Source organism: Diospyros lotus, chromosome 8 (assembly GCF_014633365.1).
Source record: "Diospyros lotus cultivar Yz01 chromosome 8, ASM1463336v1, whole genome shotgun sequence".
NCBI classification, from domain to species: domain Eukaryota; kingdom Viridiplantae; phylum Streptophyta; class Magnoliopsida; order Ericales; family Ebenaceae; genus Diospyros; species Diospyros lotus.
The window spans coordinates 29,373,267-29,391,132 of NC_068345.1; the positions used below are offsets into that span (position 1 = coordinate 29,373,267).

Consider the following 17,866-nt stretch of genomic DNA (forward strand, 5'->3'; position numbering starts at 1 on the left):
AGATGGACTTAGCGAGGCTAAGGGATTGCGTCACATGGATGTTGAGGATGACAATCATGGGCAATCGCATTAAGAGGATGCCAATAGTGAAAATGATAAGCTATCGAACCATAGAGATATCGACCCACCAATCCACGATCACATTGAGATGGATGTGCAAGTGGGTTCAAGGTTAAAAGACCATGAATCATGCTAGATGTACACCCATTTTGTACATCTTGGGCTACATAAGGGGGTATGATGACCAAAATACCCTGCGTCTCACATGTGCCTCATGAGGGATTTTTTTGTCATAATACTCCCTTATGTAGCCCAAGGTGTATAAAATGGGTGTACCAATAGCATTTTCCAAAGACCATTGCCACAAGTTGTTTTGCTTATGGTGCCATTACAATGTGTGTCTAGTGAGACCATTAATAATTGCCATAAATGCACCATTACAAGTGGATGAGCGTAGACCATGGGTGGTGGAATAGGATCATCGAGTATAGGAGTGGGTTGTGATTGTAGATCTTTCAATCGTGTGTTGTAGGAGTATCGATAGAGACAAAAAAAAAGCTTGCACACATTCGGTTTACGTGTTTGGGGGTTGATTATTTGTTTATATTTTTGTTCGATATTATATTATTTTTTTATTTAGAGTTTTTTGAACATATGATATTCTTTGAGTACATATGATGTTTTCACATTGATTATGATTTACATGCTTGTGATTTTTTTGGTACATATGGTTTTAGAGACTCTAGATATGGATAGAATAATTGAATATGATGTTTACACAAGTGTTTGGGTTATGTGTACACAACCTTATTGGTTTGGATAAATCTAGAAGTCTAAGCTTGCTGGTTGCTACTATTGACAGTGGATTCAATTTTGACCAAACTTTTAATTCCTTAGTTTTTTTGCACCATTTTTGGTCTTGAGTAACTCACTACCTCTCGTAATATATTTTGTAGTAGTTAACTCGCTATCATGAGGTAGGGGGTTTTGTCAAAATTGGCTAGTTTTAGTAGCGAGTTTTATCCGCCCAGTTGGTCCCTTGTTAACGTGGGAAGTTCACATAATTTGTTTGTAGTCTAATATTAAATTATTTGAAAGCAGTATTATTTTTTAAATAATCTTAAAAATAATATTATTCTTTAAAATTTCTCATTATAATTTCCTCTAGGGTTTATATCTTGCTATTATAATTATCCCAAAATCAGGGGTTAGTCTTGAAATTAAATGAACTTTGAGAGTCTATTTACATATACGTAGTCCCTCTATGCTCATTGACATTAGAGGTGTGCATAAAATCGAGTTAATCGATCTATTGTGGCAGGAAAAATGCTACTTTGTCCGAATTGGTTGACTTACAGGATGACTAAAGACATTAAAAGATAAAAATATCTTCATTTTGAAATTACTATTTCACCTCGAAATACGTATCCAAATAAAAGTCGGGCAGACTTCATCATCGATAAAATCCGCCCGAACTGAACGGGCGGACTTCAACCACCGCCCAGCAGCAGGAGAGCTATGGGCGGATGAAAGCGGGAGGACTTCTGGGCGGATGAAAGCGGGAGGACTTCATTTAAAATGAAGTCCTCTGCTGCGGACTTCAATTTAATTATATTTTATATTATAATTATAATTTAAGTTAATTTTTATATTATAATTTTAATTATTTTTTTATTTTAATTTTAATAGCAATGTGCTAGTAGATGAAATTCGCTGAACCTTGGCCAAGCAAGTTTCATTCCGTTCGATCATTCTGTGCGTCAATCATTCAGGTATTGTAGCAAGACTCGTGTGGCAGTTTGATTTCGATTATCAAATTTTAAATATTTCGGATATTCAATTCAATTCGGGTATTTGGACAAAAAAATAGGGGCAAACCCGACCGAATACCCAAGAGTCAAGACCCGCGTCACCACCACGCCCCCCGCGGCACGCCCGGCCTCCAGAATTCTTTCTTCTTCTTTCTTGCACACCCGAATCCCCGATAGCCCGAGAGTCCGAGACCGCCTCACCCCTCCACCCGTCGGCCGTCGTCGAAGCATCGACCCCTACCCTAGGTCACCGATTAACCCTCACATCGCCGTCGCCGCCAGACCCGAACGCCTTCGCCGTCGACTTCTCCCCCACCCAACACCCAGCCCCCCCACCCGTCGAAGTATCGAACCCGAGGTCACCGGCTAACCCTCACTTTGCCGTCGCCGTCGGACCCGAACGCCTTCGCCGTTGGCTTCTCCCTCACCCAACAGTCAACACCTAGCCCCCTGCACCCGATACCCCGAGTCACCCCCCTCGTCGAAGGCGACAGCAAACCCCAATCCATTTCACCCTCACCTCGCCGTCAACGATCTGGTTGGTTTCGGCAACTTAATCGTCAACGATCTAGTTGGTTTCGCCGTCAACGATTTGAGAAGGTAATACGGTTTCGGCAACTTAATCGTGGTGTGGTTTTGATTGTCATGTCCGATCTGGTTGGTTTCCCTTGCTGTTTGTTTAATCTTCGATGCTTTGACTTGGCTCTGCGAATTCGTTGTTTCTATTTTGTGATTTGGTTCATAGTATCATAGAGGCTTAAACATTCCGTGTATTTACCCGTTCTCTTATTTTTTTAAATAGTTGAAATGGTAATTATGGTATAGTTTGACAGGCTTCAAATGATATCATGATTCATGAGAGTTGTTGTAGGATTCAACTGCATCTAGGTAGTTCCTTTCCTGATGGGTACCTTGTTTTCCTTGGAAAACCATTTAAAATTCTAGATGGATTTCTAGTTACATAATCTAGAAATTCGTTGCTATTTGAAGGTGCAGAAGATCCTTTTCAAGGGAGATTTGATTCTGATGGTGCAGAGCAGAGTCTTGAGTCATTTGTTATTCAGGTAAATAGTTCATGACCTTTGCATGTTTGTTTTTGGTGTGATTGTTTGCAGAGTATTGTAAAACTTTTGAATTCCAAAAATACCTTAATCTTGATAACTAAAGTCTATTATTTCTTATATTAATTAACCGGCTGTTTCTTCTAACGTAGGTGCCTACAATTATGCATTACAACATCATCAACACCACCACCAAAACTTAATGTATGTTTCTTCTAACTAAAGTCTATCAATGTATGTTTTCATCCTTTGTATTTGAATGTGACTATGTGAGGATATGTTCAAGTTTCAACAGATGTCAAACTCTATAGAGTAAAATATAGCAGTAGGTTTCATTTTCTGTATGTGAGGGAATATGTAACATATGTTCAACAGTGATGTTTATGGATTTTGATAATGCTTATATGTATGGGTTTTATGCCATTTTTTTGACTATGTGAGGATATGTTCAGCTGGAAAGTTTTTTGTATGGTGTTTATGCCATTTTTTTGTAGCTATAGCAGCAGCCTGTTTCATTTTTAGAGATAGATAGGAAGTTCTGTTATATTTCTTTGACAAACACCCCTAAACAGAAGCAGCATTTGCATCTACATAGTTCTGTTTCATTGTTACTTTGTCAGGGATAGATAGGAAGTTCTGTAATAAGCCAGAGATAGATAGGAAGTTCTGTTATATTTCATAGGGTAGCAGTAACAGTAGGCTAGCAGCCGCCGCCAGCCAGCAGGTTTCTTGTATTTGAATTCGGTTAGTTCGGTTTCTTCGAGTCGATTTTTGGTGATTGGTTTTGGTTAGGTCGGTTATTGTGTTTAGCGGTTTGGTTCGGTTCAGTTTTTTGGCAATAATTTCGGTTCGGTTAGAGAAAATCAAATTTTGGTTATTTCGGTTAGTGTAGTGGTTCGGTCGGTTTAGTTATAACTAAATGCACACCCCTACTCGTTCTCTCCTTATTTTCTATATGGATTCCTCAACCTGATTTGTCGTGGTTAAATGCCGTCTTGCCAAAGAGAATTCAGAGTTTCTGAGATCTAATATCGCAAAACCCTAGGCGTTCATCATCCGGAGCGATTATAGCCCCGCCAATCTGATGAGGTGCTACTCATGACAATCGTATCCCTTTCATTCTCCTTCGCCAGAATTCCTCGATTATCCACCTTCAACGATCAATACCTACGTGAACATGTAATTTATTTTCATAGCACATTTTTTAATCATTCACTTTCTCTGGATTCACTTTTTCTGTTTTGCTTTCCATTTCAAATTCTATCATAATCTTCAAGTTATTGCTGTTTTTTTTTTACCTATTTTTTTTATCAATTACGTATTTGTTTTTGTTTTGTTAGGAGCTCGTTGATACTAATCCCTTCGATTTTTTTATATTTGTTGGACTTTATGGAAATTTGAGGTTTTATGATATCGACAGCTGATTGATGTGTTTTTTTAATTTTGATCACACTTTGACATGTTTCATATGGAAATGATACACACTTGGAAAAGCACCTTTACTGTTGTTACTTTTATAATATCTGATTGAAGTAGTGTGCACTTAAATGCTTAATAGTGAGCTTACCTGTGATTTTGATTTTATGATAAGAGCAAATTGAGCTCGCTAAGCTGATGACTTGATTAATTTATTAACTGCTGGCTCATGAAGGTTTGATTGTTTACAAAGTCCTGCTGGGGAAGCATGAATATTGTAAAAGGTGTCGCTGACCTTATTCGGAGGACTTCAAGTGGCAACAATAATGGGCCTGGTTCCGCGTTCTCGGCCCAGAGGTTCTCTCCACCAACTCCAATAATCTGTTTCAGGTATTGGTGCTTGCTGATAGGCAATGATATGTGTTGTTTGAAGCTTCTATGAAATCTCTAGTGTCAAGACTCATTTTTGCCTAAATGGGCAGAGCAAAATAAACATTTAAATGTGCACACATTGCGCATAATTTGTATCTCATGCTACAGTTCCCAAGGCAACAAAAGAACGACTTGACATTACTAGATTATTTATCTGGGATTTTCCTCATCTTGTACTAGCCATTAAACGAAATGCTTCCACTTGGAAAATCAGACTTATTCCTTCTTGCTATTCTTTAGTATCCTTTTTATGGTCCATAAGAATCACTTTCTATGTGTATGGTTTTTAGAAGATGATGTTTAACTCATAGTTTGTGCGATGCATAAATGTCGTTGGATGGCCCCAATCAATTTCACCTATATGTTCCATGTGGAATATGACTTGTAAGCAATTTTTTTTGTGGTATATCTTCTTTAAATTGTCTCTCTTGAGGTAGCACAGGTATGGAATTTACCTTATGATATTCCTCTTCTATGCCTTTCATGAGAAATCCTCTTGATGCTTTTCCATCATCAAGATGCAAACGCCATAATGGTAAGAGGGGTTTATACCTTGATTTAGCAGGACAAGGTTTGAACTTGCTTTGTTGATAGGTTTAGATTCAAGCTATTCTCAGATTCAGTGGAGACTTTGGCAACATAGGCTGATCTGGTTGTTTCCCTCTTGTTTCGTGGCTTCTAGTTTCCTGGTTTGCCATGAATCTTCCAACATGTTTCCTGTGCATGGTAGGGTTTGTAAAAGTGGTCACATCACTGCTTGTCCTTCCCCTAATTTTTTGATAAAGTACCCACTTGTTTGACATTAGCAAGAGCAGAGTTTTGATGACTTAAAATGGAGTCCGTCTGTTGGGTAATCATTACCTTATGCCTGTTTTCCTCTCTTCTTACCTCAACAAACACTTCTCTAAGTGTAGGTAAGGATTTAGTACCCAATAATCTTCCATGAACTTCATCCAAATCAGAGTCAAGACTATGAAGAAAATAAAAAACAAGATCTGTTTCTGACATTTTATTGTATTTTGTGCTATCAGCTGAATCACTCCCAATTAGTTGTGTAGAATAAATCTATCTCATGCCATTTTTCAACCAAAACATTATAGTATTCTATAACATTCAGATTACCTTGTCTGGTTGTACGAATGATTGACATGATCTCAAAACATTGAGAGGCATTCTCCAAATCTGAGTACATTTCTTGGACTGCATCCCAAATCTCATTCGTTGTATTGTAGAAGAGATAGGTTCTCCCGATTCTTGGCTCCATTGAGTTGATAAGCCATGCCAAAATAGTTGAGTTTTCTACTTCCCAAGTGCCATAATTGGCTGTTGTGGTTGGTGGAGTAGGAATTGCTCCTGTCAAGTATCTAGCTTTTCCTTTCCCTTTGATTGCAAGAAATACGTATTGAAACCATTCTCTGGAATTACTCCCATTTAATTTATGTTGAGTAATTTGTAGAGGATGGTTATCAATAGGATTTGTAGAAAAGTTTGGCAGAGAATGAGGATTAGGAGAACTCGTGGTTGAGGCTTCGGTTATGGTTAGGTTTGGTAGAGTTTGAAACAAGACTTTGAAAAATAATCCAATAGCTTGCTTGAATTAAATCTCAGAGTAGCAGAAAATATATATACAAACTGCTGCTATATCACTTTCCTAGAAAGTAGGAAAGGATTTGGTACTCTACTCCTAAAAAATAGAGATGACTATCTCCTAAAACTTAGGAGATAAAGAAGATGTAAAATACAAAAGATTATAACAATTATCTACTACTAACAAACATAAATTAAATAATCTAAAGATAATCTTGGTTTCCAGCAGATATTATCAGCTTCTAGAGTCCTTCTCCACTTATACTTTTAACATAAATTGATCTCATCCAACACTCCCCCTCAAGCTGGAGAATAGATGGAAGTCATTCCCAGCTTGCTAATTAGAGCCTCAAAAACTGGTCTTGCAACCGTCTTTGTTAAAACATCAGCCACTTGATCATTAGATGGTATATAGGTTAAGATTATTCCTCCTTCCTCAATTTCTTTTTTTATAAAATGTCTAGCAATCCTCACATGTTTCATTTGGTCATGTTGCACTGGATTTTTAATAATGCTGATAGCTGATTTGCTATCACTAAATATTTTTGTTGGTTGAGATAAGGGAATCTTCAAGTCCTCCATGAGCCTTTCTAGCCAGATTACTTCACATATCCCATGAGCAATTGCTTGAAACTCGGCTTCAGCACTGTTGCGAGCCACAACTGACTGCTTCTTGCTTCTCCATGTAACAATATTCCCAAATACCTTAGTGCAATACCCTGAAGTTGAATGACTATCTTCTCTAGAACCAGCCCAGTCTGCATCTACATAGCCTTCAATTGTCCTATTTTCAGTTTTCTTGAACATTATTCCTTTTCCAGGAGTTCCCTTTAGGTATCTTAGAACATGTTGAACTGCTCTCATGTGTCTTTTTGTGGGTGAATGCATATATTGGCTGATTACACTCATTGAATAGGCTATATCTGGCCTAGTTAATGACAAGTAAATCAACCTCCCTACCAACCTTTGATACTTTTCTTTGTTCATGGGAGCATCATCACCTTTTTCTTCGAGTTTCCAGCCCTTTTCCAAGGGTGTTCCAGCTGGTTTGCAAGCTGTCATTCCGGTATCTTTAAGCAAATCCAAGGTATACTTTCGTTGTGAGATGAACAAACCCTCTTTGCTTCGAGCTACTTCCATGCCTAGGAAATATCTCATAGTTCCTAGGTCTTTAACTTCAAACTTAGCCTTCAATTGCTGCTTTAGATTATCAATTTCTTGCAAATCATCACCTGTTACAATAATATCATCAACATAAACAATCAATACAGCCCTTTTTCCATTTTTGTTGAGTTTAATGAACAAAGTATGCTCGGATTGGCCTTGTTTATACCCTAGCTGCTTGAGGGTCATGCTGAATTTGTGAAACCAAGCCCTTGGTGACTGTTTTAGACCATAGAGTGACTTTTTCAGCTTGCACACACTACCACTTCCAACCTTTTGCTCAAAACCGGGGGGAACTTTCATATAAATCTCTTCCTCCAAATCACCATTAAGAAAAGCATTCTTAATGTCGAATTGAAAGAGAGGCCAATCAAAATTCACAGCAATAGATAATAGTACTCGAACGGAATTTAGTTTGGCAACTGGGGCAAATGTCTCCTCATAGTCGATTCCAAAGGTTTGGGTAAAACTTTGTGCAACCAACCTAGCTTTGTATCGCTCAATGCTCCCATCAGCCCTGTATTTGACTGTAAATACCCAACTACATCCAACCACTTTCTTGTTAGGAGGCAATGGAACTATCTCCCATGTCTTATTTCCCACTAATGCATTCATTTCTTCCATTACAGCTATTCTCCACTTAGGATCTTCCATAGCAGCCTGAATATTTTTGGGAATATTAATGCTGTCAATCCGAGCCAAATACCCTCTGAACTGTGGAGCCAATTTCACATAGGTTAGATGATTAGATATTGGGTACTTAACACATGATCTTACCCCTTTTCTCAATGCTACTGGAACAGCCCAATCTAAGCCATCTTCTTCTTTAATTCTGCTGTCATTTTCTAGTGCAGCTGTCCCCTCATTGCTACCCTTTTTTGCTGAAGGATCGGTCTCTGAATATGGCTGGTTTTGCTTCAGTTCTGTATGACCTTTAGATTTTCTTGAGTAGACAAATAGAGGAGGATTTTTGGTTGCTGTAGGACTAGGTTTTTCCTGTTCAGAATGATGAGAGGACTCAGAATTTGCGGGATCTTTGGTGCCAGGTTCAGAATTTTTAGAATTTCCAGCACTTTCAGAATTTTTAGAATTTCCAGCACCTTCAGAATCTCCAGCACCAAACAGTATGTTGTCATGAGGGACTAAGAATTCTCCCCCTTGAGAACATACTGGTAGATTTGGATCAAAGGAAAATAAGGGAGAAATGGACTTGTTGGAACTGTTTTGGTGGCCTGTGAGGGAATAATAGGGAAGATCTTCATAGAATGTCACATCGGTGGAAACCAGAAATTTGTGACTGGTAGGACAATAGCATTTGTAACCCTTTTGAGAGGGGGAATATCCAACAAAAATGCACTTGGTGGCTTTAGGATCCAACTTGGTTCGAGAAGGGGCATTGTTGTAAACATAGACGATGCAACCAAAAACCTTAGGAGCAATAGACAAGATGGTAGAGATGGTTGGATACATAGTACATAGAATGCTGAGAGGAGTTTGGAATTGCAAGGTTTTGGATGGAAGATGGTTAATTAGGTAGGCAGCAGTGAGAACTGCTTCTCCCCAATAAGAATGGGGCACATTCATAGTGATCATCATAGCTCTAGCCACTTCTAGGAGGTGTCGATTTTTCCCGTTCAGCCACTCCATTTTGTTGGGGTGTATATGGACAAGAACTTTGGTGAAAAATACCATGCTCGGCCAAGTAATGAGAGAGATCATTTGAAAAATATTCTCGGTCATTATCAGTGCGAATTATTTTGATGGAAGTTTGGAACATATTTAAAATTAATTTGTGGAATCATTTGAATATATTACCAACTTCAGATTTTTCCTTCATCAAGTACACCCAACAAGCCCTAGAATGATCATCGATAAATGTAATAAACCATCTAGAACCAGTGATATTAGGGCATTTAGAGGGTCCCCAAATATCACTATGAATTAATTGGAATGGAGTAGAAGGCTTATACATTTGAGTAGGATGATGAGATCTATGTTGCTTAGCAAGAGTACACTGTTCACATGAAAGAAATTGCTCTTTATTATCAAACATATCAGGATATAAAGATTTAAGGTAAGGAAAGCTAGGATGTCCTAAGCGTTTATGCCATAACAGGACATTGGCATTGGTTTTTACACTTAGAACAGCTTTATTAGAGGAAAAACTAGAAGGGAAACAAGGATCTACTGCAAGACAATAAAGGCCATCCATTACTTTAGCATTGCCAATCATCTTCCCCGAGAATCGATCCTGAAAAACACAATAAGAAGGGTAGAACATTACAATGCAATTCATATCTTTAGTGATCCGGCTCACTAATAATAAATTATGTTGCAATCCAGGAACATGTAATGCAAAATTCAGCTTTAGATTAGAAATATATGCAGTCCCCATACCCAAAACTGGTGAAGTGGTTCCATCAGCCATAGATATATTGAGAGATGAGTCACATAAGGTATAATCAGTCAAAGACCATGCTGAATTTGTCATATGGTCTGATGCTCCCGTGTCAATCACCTATATATTCTTAGAAAGACATTTAGAAACCAAGGAGTAGGGCTGGAAATTACCTTGCAGTGCTAGAGAAGCAGAGGGCTGAGGATTTGTTTGGATGGACTGATCTGTACCTTGGTTTAGAAGCCTATACAAGGCTTGAACTTGCTCTTCTGATAGATTCAGATTGGACTTATTTTCTGTTGGAGCCTCAACATTATAGGCTGCTGCTTTGGGATTATCTTTCCTCGGCCGTTGCTTCCAATTTGCTGGTTTTCCATGGATTTTCCAGCAATTTTCCTTAGTATGGTTGGGCCGCTTGCAATGGTCACACCATAACTTGTCCCTTGCTTGGCTCTTTGCAAAAACATCCCCCTGTTTAATAGAGGCAAGAGCTGAATGCTGGTGAGGTAAGACTGAATCTGATGGGTTTTGAAGCATTATTTTTCTCCTGCTTTCTTCCCTTCTTACTTCTGAAAAAACTTCCTTGAGTGATAGAAGAGGCTTTGTACCCAAAATCCTACCCTGAACTTCATCCAAATCAGGGTTAAGACCATATAGGAAGTCAAAAATTTGCTCTCTTTCTACCATCTTATTATATTGTGTGCTATCAGTTGGAGACTCCCAAGTTATTGCATAGAACATATCCATCTCATGCCATAATCCAACCAAAACATTAAAGTACTCGGTCACACTGTTCATACCTTGTTTAGTGTTCCTGATGGCTGATCGGACTTCAAAACATTGAGAGAAATCTTCCAAATCTGAATACATCTCTTGGGCTGATTTCCAAACTTCCTTGGCCGTTTTGTAAAACAGGTATGTTCTCCCTATTTTTGGCTCCATGGAGTTGATTAACCAAGCCATGATGGTAGAATTTTCAGCCTCCCAAAGGCCATAGTTGGCTGCTGTAGCAGGCGGAGCAGGGATGGATCTGGTTAAATATCCGGATTTTCCTTTGCCTTTTATCACTAACATCATCGCTTGAGACCATTCCCTAAAATTACTCCCATTAAGTTTGTGTTGAGTAATTTGTAGGGGATGGTTATCAATAGGTGTTGCAGTGAGGTGTGAGGGAGACGGAGATGGAAGAGAAGCATTTGGAGATGAAGTGGCTGAGGCTTCGGTTAGGGTTGGGTTGAGAGTGGCGTCGGCCATGAATGAAATCGAGAGAAGTCACTGCCGTTCTTCCTTGATCGAATAGTGCTCTGATACCATGAAACAAGATTTTGAAAAATAATCCAATAGCTTGCTTGAATTAAATCTCAGAGTAGCAGAAAATATATATACAAACTGTTGCTATATCACTTTCCTAGAAAGTAGGAAAGGATTTGGTACTCTACTCCTAAAAAATAGAGATGACTATCTCCTAAAACTTAGGAGATAAAGAAGATATAAAATACAAAAGATTATAACAATTATCTACTACTAACAAACATAAATTAAATAATCTAAAGATAATCTTGGTTTCCAGCAGATATTATCAGCTTCTAGAGTCCTTCTCCACTTATACTTCTAACATAAATTGATCTCATCCAACAAGTTTCGACCATGATTTTGTAAACAACCTAGACCTCAAGGTCTAGGTGACCAGGATTTGGCTCTGATACCATGAAATAAGCTAAATTCTTGAAAGCTTACTTGAGAATTTATTGAATCCGAAGGGAGATATTTATACAAGGCAAAATATCTACTCTCTCTCCTAGAAAATAGGAGCAAATTCAAATTTAGATAGCAGTAACTAATATTCAAAACCTGCTGGCCTTTATCTTCTGGTTTCAAGCTTGAATCTCTCCCTTGAATCTTGGAGCTTTATCCTATCTTCTAGGCTTCCTTATCTTTTAAATCTTTATCTTATCCAACCACCTTATCTTTCCTTTTTAAACTTTAACACCCAATCTTGTCCAACAAATTCTATCATGTTTAAATTAGTACAAGGATGAAGAATGATATATATGATGCTTTGTTAAGAAGAATACTGACCCATTTAGTTTGTGATGATGAAAAAAAGATTGGAGCAAGAACAACATTGAAACAAGGAGTAGATATGATTGAAGATAATGTTTTTAATTTTAAAAGTTGATTAGGGAGAGTTTAGACTCAAATAATTTTATTTTTCGCTTCTGCTTCACAGCTGAGCTCCAAATTCTTGCTTTTGCTTTACAGCAAAAAAATATCTTTCGCTGTTGTACAAGAATACCTTTTAGTTTTGGCCATACACAACAAATACATATAAAAGTGCTTTTTAGATGGCCACTGCTCAACCAAACCGAGCATTATGTGGTATGTTCTGTTGATTATTTTGCAGTCTTCCATTCTAATTTACTGTTTTAGTTTAGAGAAGTTGATCCAGTAATATATATATACACATATATTATATTTGCTCCAATTTCATTGTTACAAATTCTTCATTGAGGGATAAGAACTTTTTCATCCATGCTTGAATGGTGTTGACATCAAGGATTTGTTTTACCCCTATTCAAGTATTGCATGACATTGAAATGAAAAAAGGATAGTGTTGATTGATTCATGAGATCATTGGGATGGTTAGACTATGATTTCTTAGTCCAATCTTCCTTGATTTAACACTGATCTAATCTTCAGTATTTTAGAAAGTATTCATCCAGATTTAGATACTTTCTTATTCTTGGCTCGTTGTATCTTTGACTTTTGTATCTTGTACAGCTTAACTTTCCTTATTGTTTGTATATGTGATCTTTCCTATGTTGTACTCTAGTTCCCTATTAATAGGGATTGTATTATTCATTCGAATTAATGAGAAAACTTCTCATCAATTTCTCTTACATTTTCTGATCTGTTTTTCCTACTGATAGGTTATCTAATTTTCGTATTTGGATGGGTCTATGACTCATTGAAGCCTATGTTCTTCTTCTTCCTTCATGTTCTAGTTTTTCATTCCCCCCCTCTTGTTTTCTGGTCTACAACTTATTGGAGTTATATTATCATTGCAATTTCTGATTTACAAGTTACATGACTTTTTTTGGTTGTAATCAGCTTACTAGATTATTATAAGGGCTTTTGCATGCTTTTCCTTATTCTTTTTAAATGCTGTTTTATTGTGCTTCATTTTCTTCTCTTTCTCTCCTGCTCTCTCTATTCTTTTAGACCTAATGATCTTTTCATTACATGACGACTTTCATCAGTTTAATCTTGTATCTTGTTCTTGCTTAATCTTTTCACGTTTCTCATTCTTTTATTTTCAGTGATTTTGGTGACGAGGCCACCCTAAATACGCTATGGGGAAGATATGAAAATGCATCAGATAAGGTAGTATTGGTATTTGGTGTGATGCGATTAATCTTTCTCATGTTAATTTTTCTATCAGCATGTTCTGACAAATGTGACCAGTGTCTGAGAGGCTTGATTGATTGTGGCATATACTGTTCTGTTTATGCACCTTGCCTCTTGAAATGAGTTGTTTTATATACTGTTGGCTTACTTATATTTCCATTCAAGGAGCTTTGAAGCTTGCTCAAGCCTTAACCTTGATTCTTAAGAGTTTACAGTTTTTTCTAATTTGATGTGGCTTATTTTCTAGTTTTCTGGACCAAAAAAAAAAAAGAAAAAAAAAAGGAGTAAGGGTGCTTAAAATATTGTTAGCTTTAGAGTAAGGGTGCTTGCCATCATGATAAGGTGAATGAATCTAACAAATTTGCTCACTGAAAAACGAAATAAAAAAAACATAAAAGAAAATCAAAGTGAAGACATTTCAATTTATGTGGCACACACCATCATTTTTGAACATAGAGAGATTATCTATTTATTTCGTGCTTCATTTTCTCCTCTTCCTGTATTTATTATTAAACTGTCTTCTCCTGCCGTATGGATGTCAATATGGGTAAGTTTTATATGATTTAATATTAACATGAGTGATTTTCATTATGGAACATCCAAGGTTTTTCTCAAAAAAGTGAAAACTCCAATGTATTTTTTTTTATTCATGATTAAGATTTGAAATAATTAGTCAAAAAAAGAGGTAGAGGCAGATCTAAAAAGACTTTGGGAGAGACATTAAAGTTTGATATGAAGTGTATGGGCCTAAATAAAGATATGACAAAAGACAGAAATACATGGAAGTCTAGAATTCATGTAACTGACCCCACATAGTGGGATAAATGTTGTATATGTTGTTGTTATTGATTAAGATTTGAAACATTCTGCTACTTTATACATTGGCAGATTGCATTTAATTTTGTTCCCCTATTTTTTGATGTTATAGATTGTCAATTTGAATACTGAGGCAAATTAGGTCAATTGTCTTTTGCTTCATACACATTTTTGCAATATCCTAGGAATTTTATAATTTTCATACAAAGGTTGGTTTTCTGTTCTCTTTTGAATTATGTGTTGCAAACCATTGTAACCACCTTTATCTAACTTTATCTTCCATAGACGCTCCCCCTGTTATCTCATGTATCTGTTGGTTCCTAACGTGATCTCCTTGTTTATCTTTTTATAGGTTTATCTTATATCTTGTTTTTACAATTTATGCACTTTAAGATTCTCATTGCAACTATACTCATTGAGCTCTTGTTTCTTGATTTCCAGGCACTCTATATCATAAAGCATGACTAGACTTGTAGCTATCATGTAAACCTTCCTTTTTAATCTGATAACTTCGTGGCAATCAGAGAGAACACTTGAACCTTTGCTTCAGTTAATGCACCTTGCAAAATTCGATAATCACATCTCTTGTGTTTTTATAAAAATTTTGAGTTGGTATAAAATTTTTGGTACTCATTGGTTTTCAGCAGTGGCTACTACATCATTCCTACATTGGTTTTATAAAATTGCTCCACATATTGACTTTATCCTAATAATATTTAAATCTCTTCATTCATAGATGCTGAACTTCTTTTGTGTGATCAACTAAAACAATATTGTCAAAAAGAAAAAAGAAAGCATTCTCAGCAGTATTTCATCTTTTATGTGTCTGCCAATTTCTCCATAACTAATGCAGAAAGAAAATGGCTTAATGCAAAATCCTTGATGTATGCCTCCAATAACAGGAAATTATTAGTTTATTGCATGCATTCTGTGTCTGTAGTTATGGTGGTGCCATCATAGGCATGCCTTACATCACTTCAAGTTCAAGACATGTTGTGGTTCTTTATTTTTCAAAGTCAGTCTGTCAAAACTCTGAAAATTTTATCGTACATTTTCCAGGTATATACGAGAACCACATAGATATCTTTCTCATTTCCCTGTCATTAGCATTGTCATAAATCCATATTGATTATCTAATATTGTTGTTAAAGAGTCTAAACCTACTCTCTCTCTCTCTCTCCATGGCTTACACATGAATTTTAGGCTTCATACTCACTATAGTGATTAGGTTGAACATCTCCCTTATTTTTTCACATAGGTACTGACTTGTCTTTCATCATTCATTTCTTAGTTAAAATTTACCAGGCAACAGCACACCTATGCAAACCCAATAGTAATGTCATTGGACCTGGAGTTCTCCATCTACTCATCTTCTTCGTTGCAATGTTCGCTTGGCACACTCTAATCTTATGCAAAAATCTACTACCCTCAATCTCTGTGTGCATGCTTATTATTTTATCTTTACACAACCAGTTTAAATCTTGGACGGAGAAGGATTGTTGTGGTAGGCTATTGATATTCAATGTAAACCTTTATCAGATCATTCGTCAACATGTAATGCTAAGCATTTGGAAAAAGAGAAATATATTCAATGTGAGCTCATTATGTGGCCTTGTTGTTTGTCAAATTGCCTAACCAACTTTGATAAGTTGGTTTCTCCTAAACATGTCTAAAGGGGTGGTTCTGTTTGTTTAGCTTTAATGAATTGTTAACCACCATTTGATCTAAAACCTTAAGCTGTTAGATAGAGGGTTAATTTTATTTTTTATACTATTATTTTACTCTGAACAAGCTTAAACTTGACTGGACTTGCTCTTCCACTCCTTTGTGTTTATAAAGTAACCTTGAAATGCCGTTTGATTACCTGCATGGATTTTTGCTGTCTTATCTCTAAATATTATGGTTTTATACTTCTTAATGCAGGATGCAAAGAGAAAATTATTTTATGTTTTCCTCAAGCAATTCCAAATAGTATACAAGAATTGGGAGCCTGCCTATACTGACCAGTTTCCAGAGGTGGGTCCACCTGCTGCCTCACCTGCGGAATACCTGGAACGAACTAATGATATAGTTGTTGGCTGCACTACTGGACATCCTGCTGAAATTATTCTGACTTTAACTGAGGAAATCACACATATAACTGCTTTGGTAGCTGAATGTAAGTTGGTTTTTGTATTTTACATGCAGGGAATGAATATTCACTAACTATAAGGTTTATATTTATGCGTGAAATAATCTTATTTTTATCCTACCATTTATTTGGTTACTCCTCTTTTATACTCTGGAAGTCACTTATTGTTAGTTTATTTGCTGAGCATTTATCTATTAATGGTTAAATGTTTCTCTAAATTTGAAAAAGCCTAGACGTACTTTTCCATGAAGAAGTTGCAATTGTTGCCATTACCTTTAAAATAAATGCAGGGTTTTATTACATAAGGTTTCTTCCATTCAAAAGTGCACCCTTTTAAAAAGCAACAAAAGCAGTTCCTCCAGTTCAAACTGAATGGAAGCTTGATTTCGAGCTCAACTCTGACTCACTTCCCTACAAAGGCAATCACATGCACAAGCTCTAGGGACTTCATATCAACTAGATATGGTTCTTGATGAATCCTGTTGGGGTTTGATGCCCTTGTTTCTCCTCTTTCTTGTATCCACCCACACATTCAACCTCAGAATTGAGTCTTGAGACTTTGTTTTAGCAAGATATAACAATACAATACACAAGAGGGAAAGATCTAAGTTAAAAACTTATGCCTTATCAATTTGGTATGCTGGCTGATTACAATGGAGTCTTAAAGTCCTTTCTTTTGCTTCTCCTTTCCAATTTAGGCGCATGCAAACCAACAGTCAAGGTCTTAGGGGCTAGTAGAAGTAAGATATATAAGTTGATCATCAAGAAAAACTAAATGGAGCTTACTTGAAACTCCCTAGCTTGCAGCAACTCTGAGGAAATGGCTTGGCTGAGACCTCCCTTGCTACCTCCCTAGCTTCTTATTCTCCTTCTAGCTTTGAACTTGGCTTGTGAGGGTCGGTTTTCAACTATAAAGGTTGTGGCAAAATCCCCAAGTTCTCCTTCACTTTCCCTTTTTCCTCTCATTCTTTCTCTCCATCTCTTTTGATTCTCAGTCGCATGGAGCTCGAAGGGAGCAAAATTTGGGGCTAAGTCCTCCTTTTATACCCCCTCTTATGGCCTTAAGTCCTTTCCAAGCCAAATGTATGCTCATGTGTTCCCGAGCTTTTAATTTTAAAACGAACCTGAACCTGACTTATTAACCCGGGTTTATAAATTTTTCATTCCTGGTTCTAGCTTTTAGTTCTTCACTTGGGTCGTTAGGATTGCCTATGATAGTTGTTGTTATTTAGAACTGTCAATCGAAGATCAAACTCGAAGAGAATTCCACTCGAATTCTTGCGTCATAATCATCTTGTTGACTTGGAGAAAATTCTCCATGCCCTTCATTTTCTTCTTGAAGGTTTAAGTCTTGATCTTGAGGATTATTTTGGCCTCTATCCATTGGTTCTTCAGATAGATCCATATTTACTGATTTTTCTTTCTCAACATCCTTTGGTTCTTCCCTTCCCTCAAAGTCTTTTATGTTAGATTCATCATTAAAGGTAACATCTCTACTTACAAAGGTCTTAGGCATATTTGGATCTAAACTCCACAATTTATAACCCTTAACCCATTCCGGGTATCCTATAGACAAACACCTAATTGCTCTAGGGTCCACCTTGCCTTGCTTGGAATGAGCATAGGATATACACCCAAACAC

General features: G+C 36.9%; 1 protein-coding gene across 5 annotated transcripts in view; it reads left to right on the plus strand.

Moving 5' to 3' along the window:
• The first annotated feature begins 1,928 nt into the window (after positions 1-1,928).
• LOC127807331 (BEACH domain-containing protein B) overlaps positions 1,929-17,866 on the plus strand; it is a 146,506-nt gene continuing 130,568 nt past the window's right edge. The window contains exons 1-7 of one of the 5 annotated variants that reach the window (XM_052345072.1): positions 1,929-2,411; positions 2,637-2,699; positions 2,802-2,875; positions 3,025-3,076; positions 4,524-4,678; positions 13,190-13,253; positions 16,017-16,251. In XM_052345072.1, coding sequence (XP_052201032.1) covers positions 4,557-4,678; positions 13,190-13,253; positions 16,017-16,251 — 421 coding nt within the window. In that variant the 5' untranslated portion in view covers positions 1,929-2,411; positions 2,637-2,699; positions 2,802-2,875; positions 3,025-3,076; positions 4,524-4,556. The remainder of the gene's footprint in view (positions 2,412-2,636; positions 2,700-2,801; positions 2,876-3,024; positions 3,077-4,523; positions 4,679-13,189; positions 13,254-16,016; positions 16,252-17,866) is intronic. The other 4 variants (XM_052345071.1, XM_052345067.1, XM_052345070.1 and 1 more) reach the window with 4 other exon arrangements.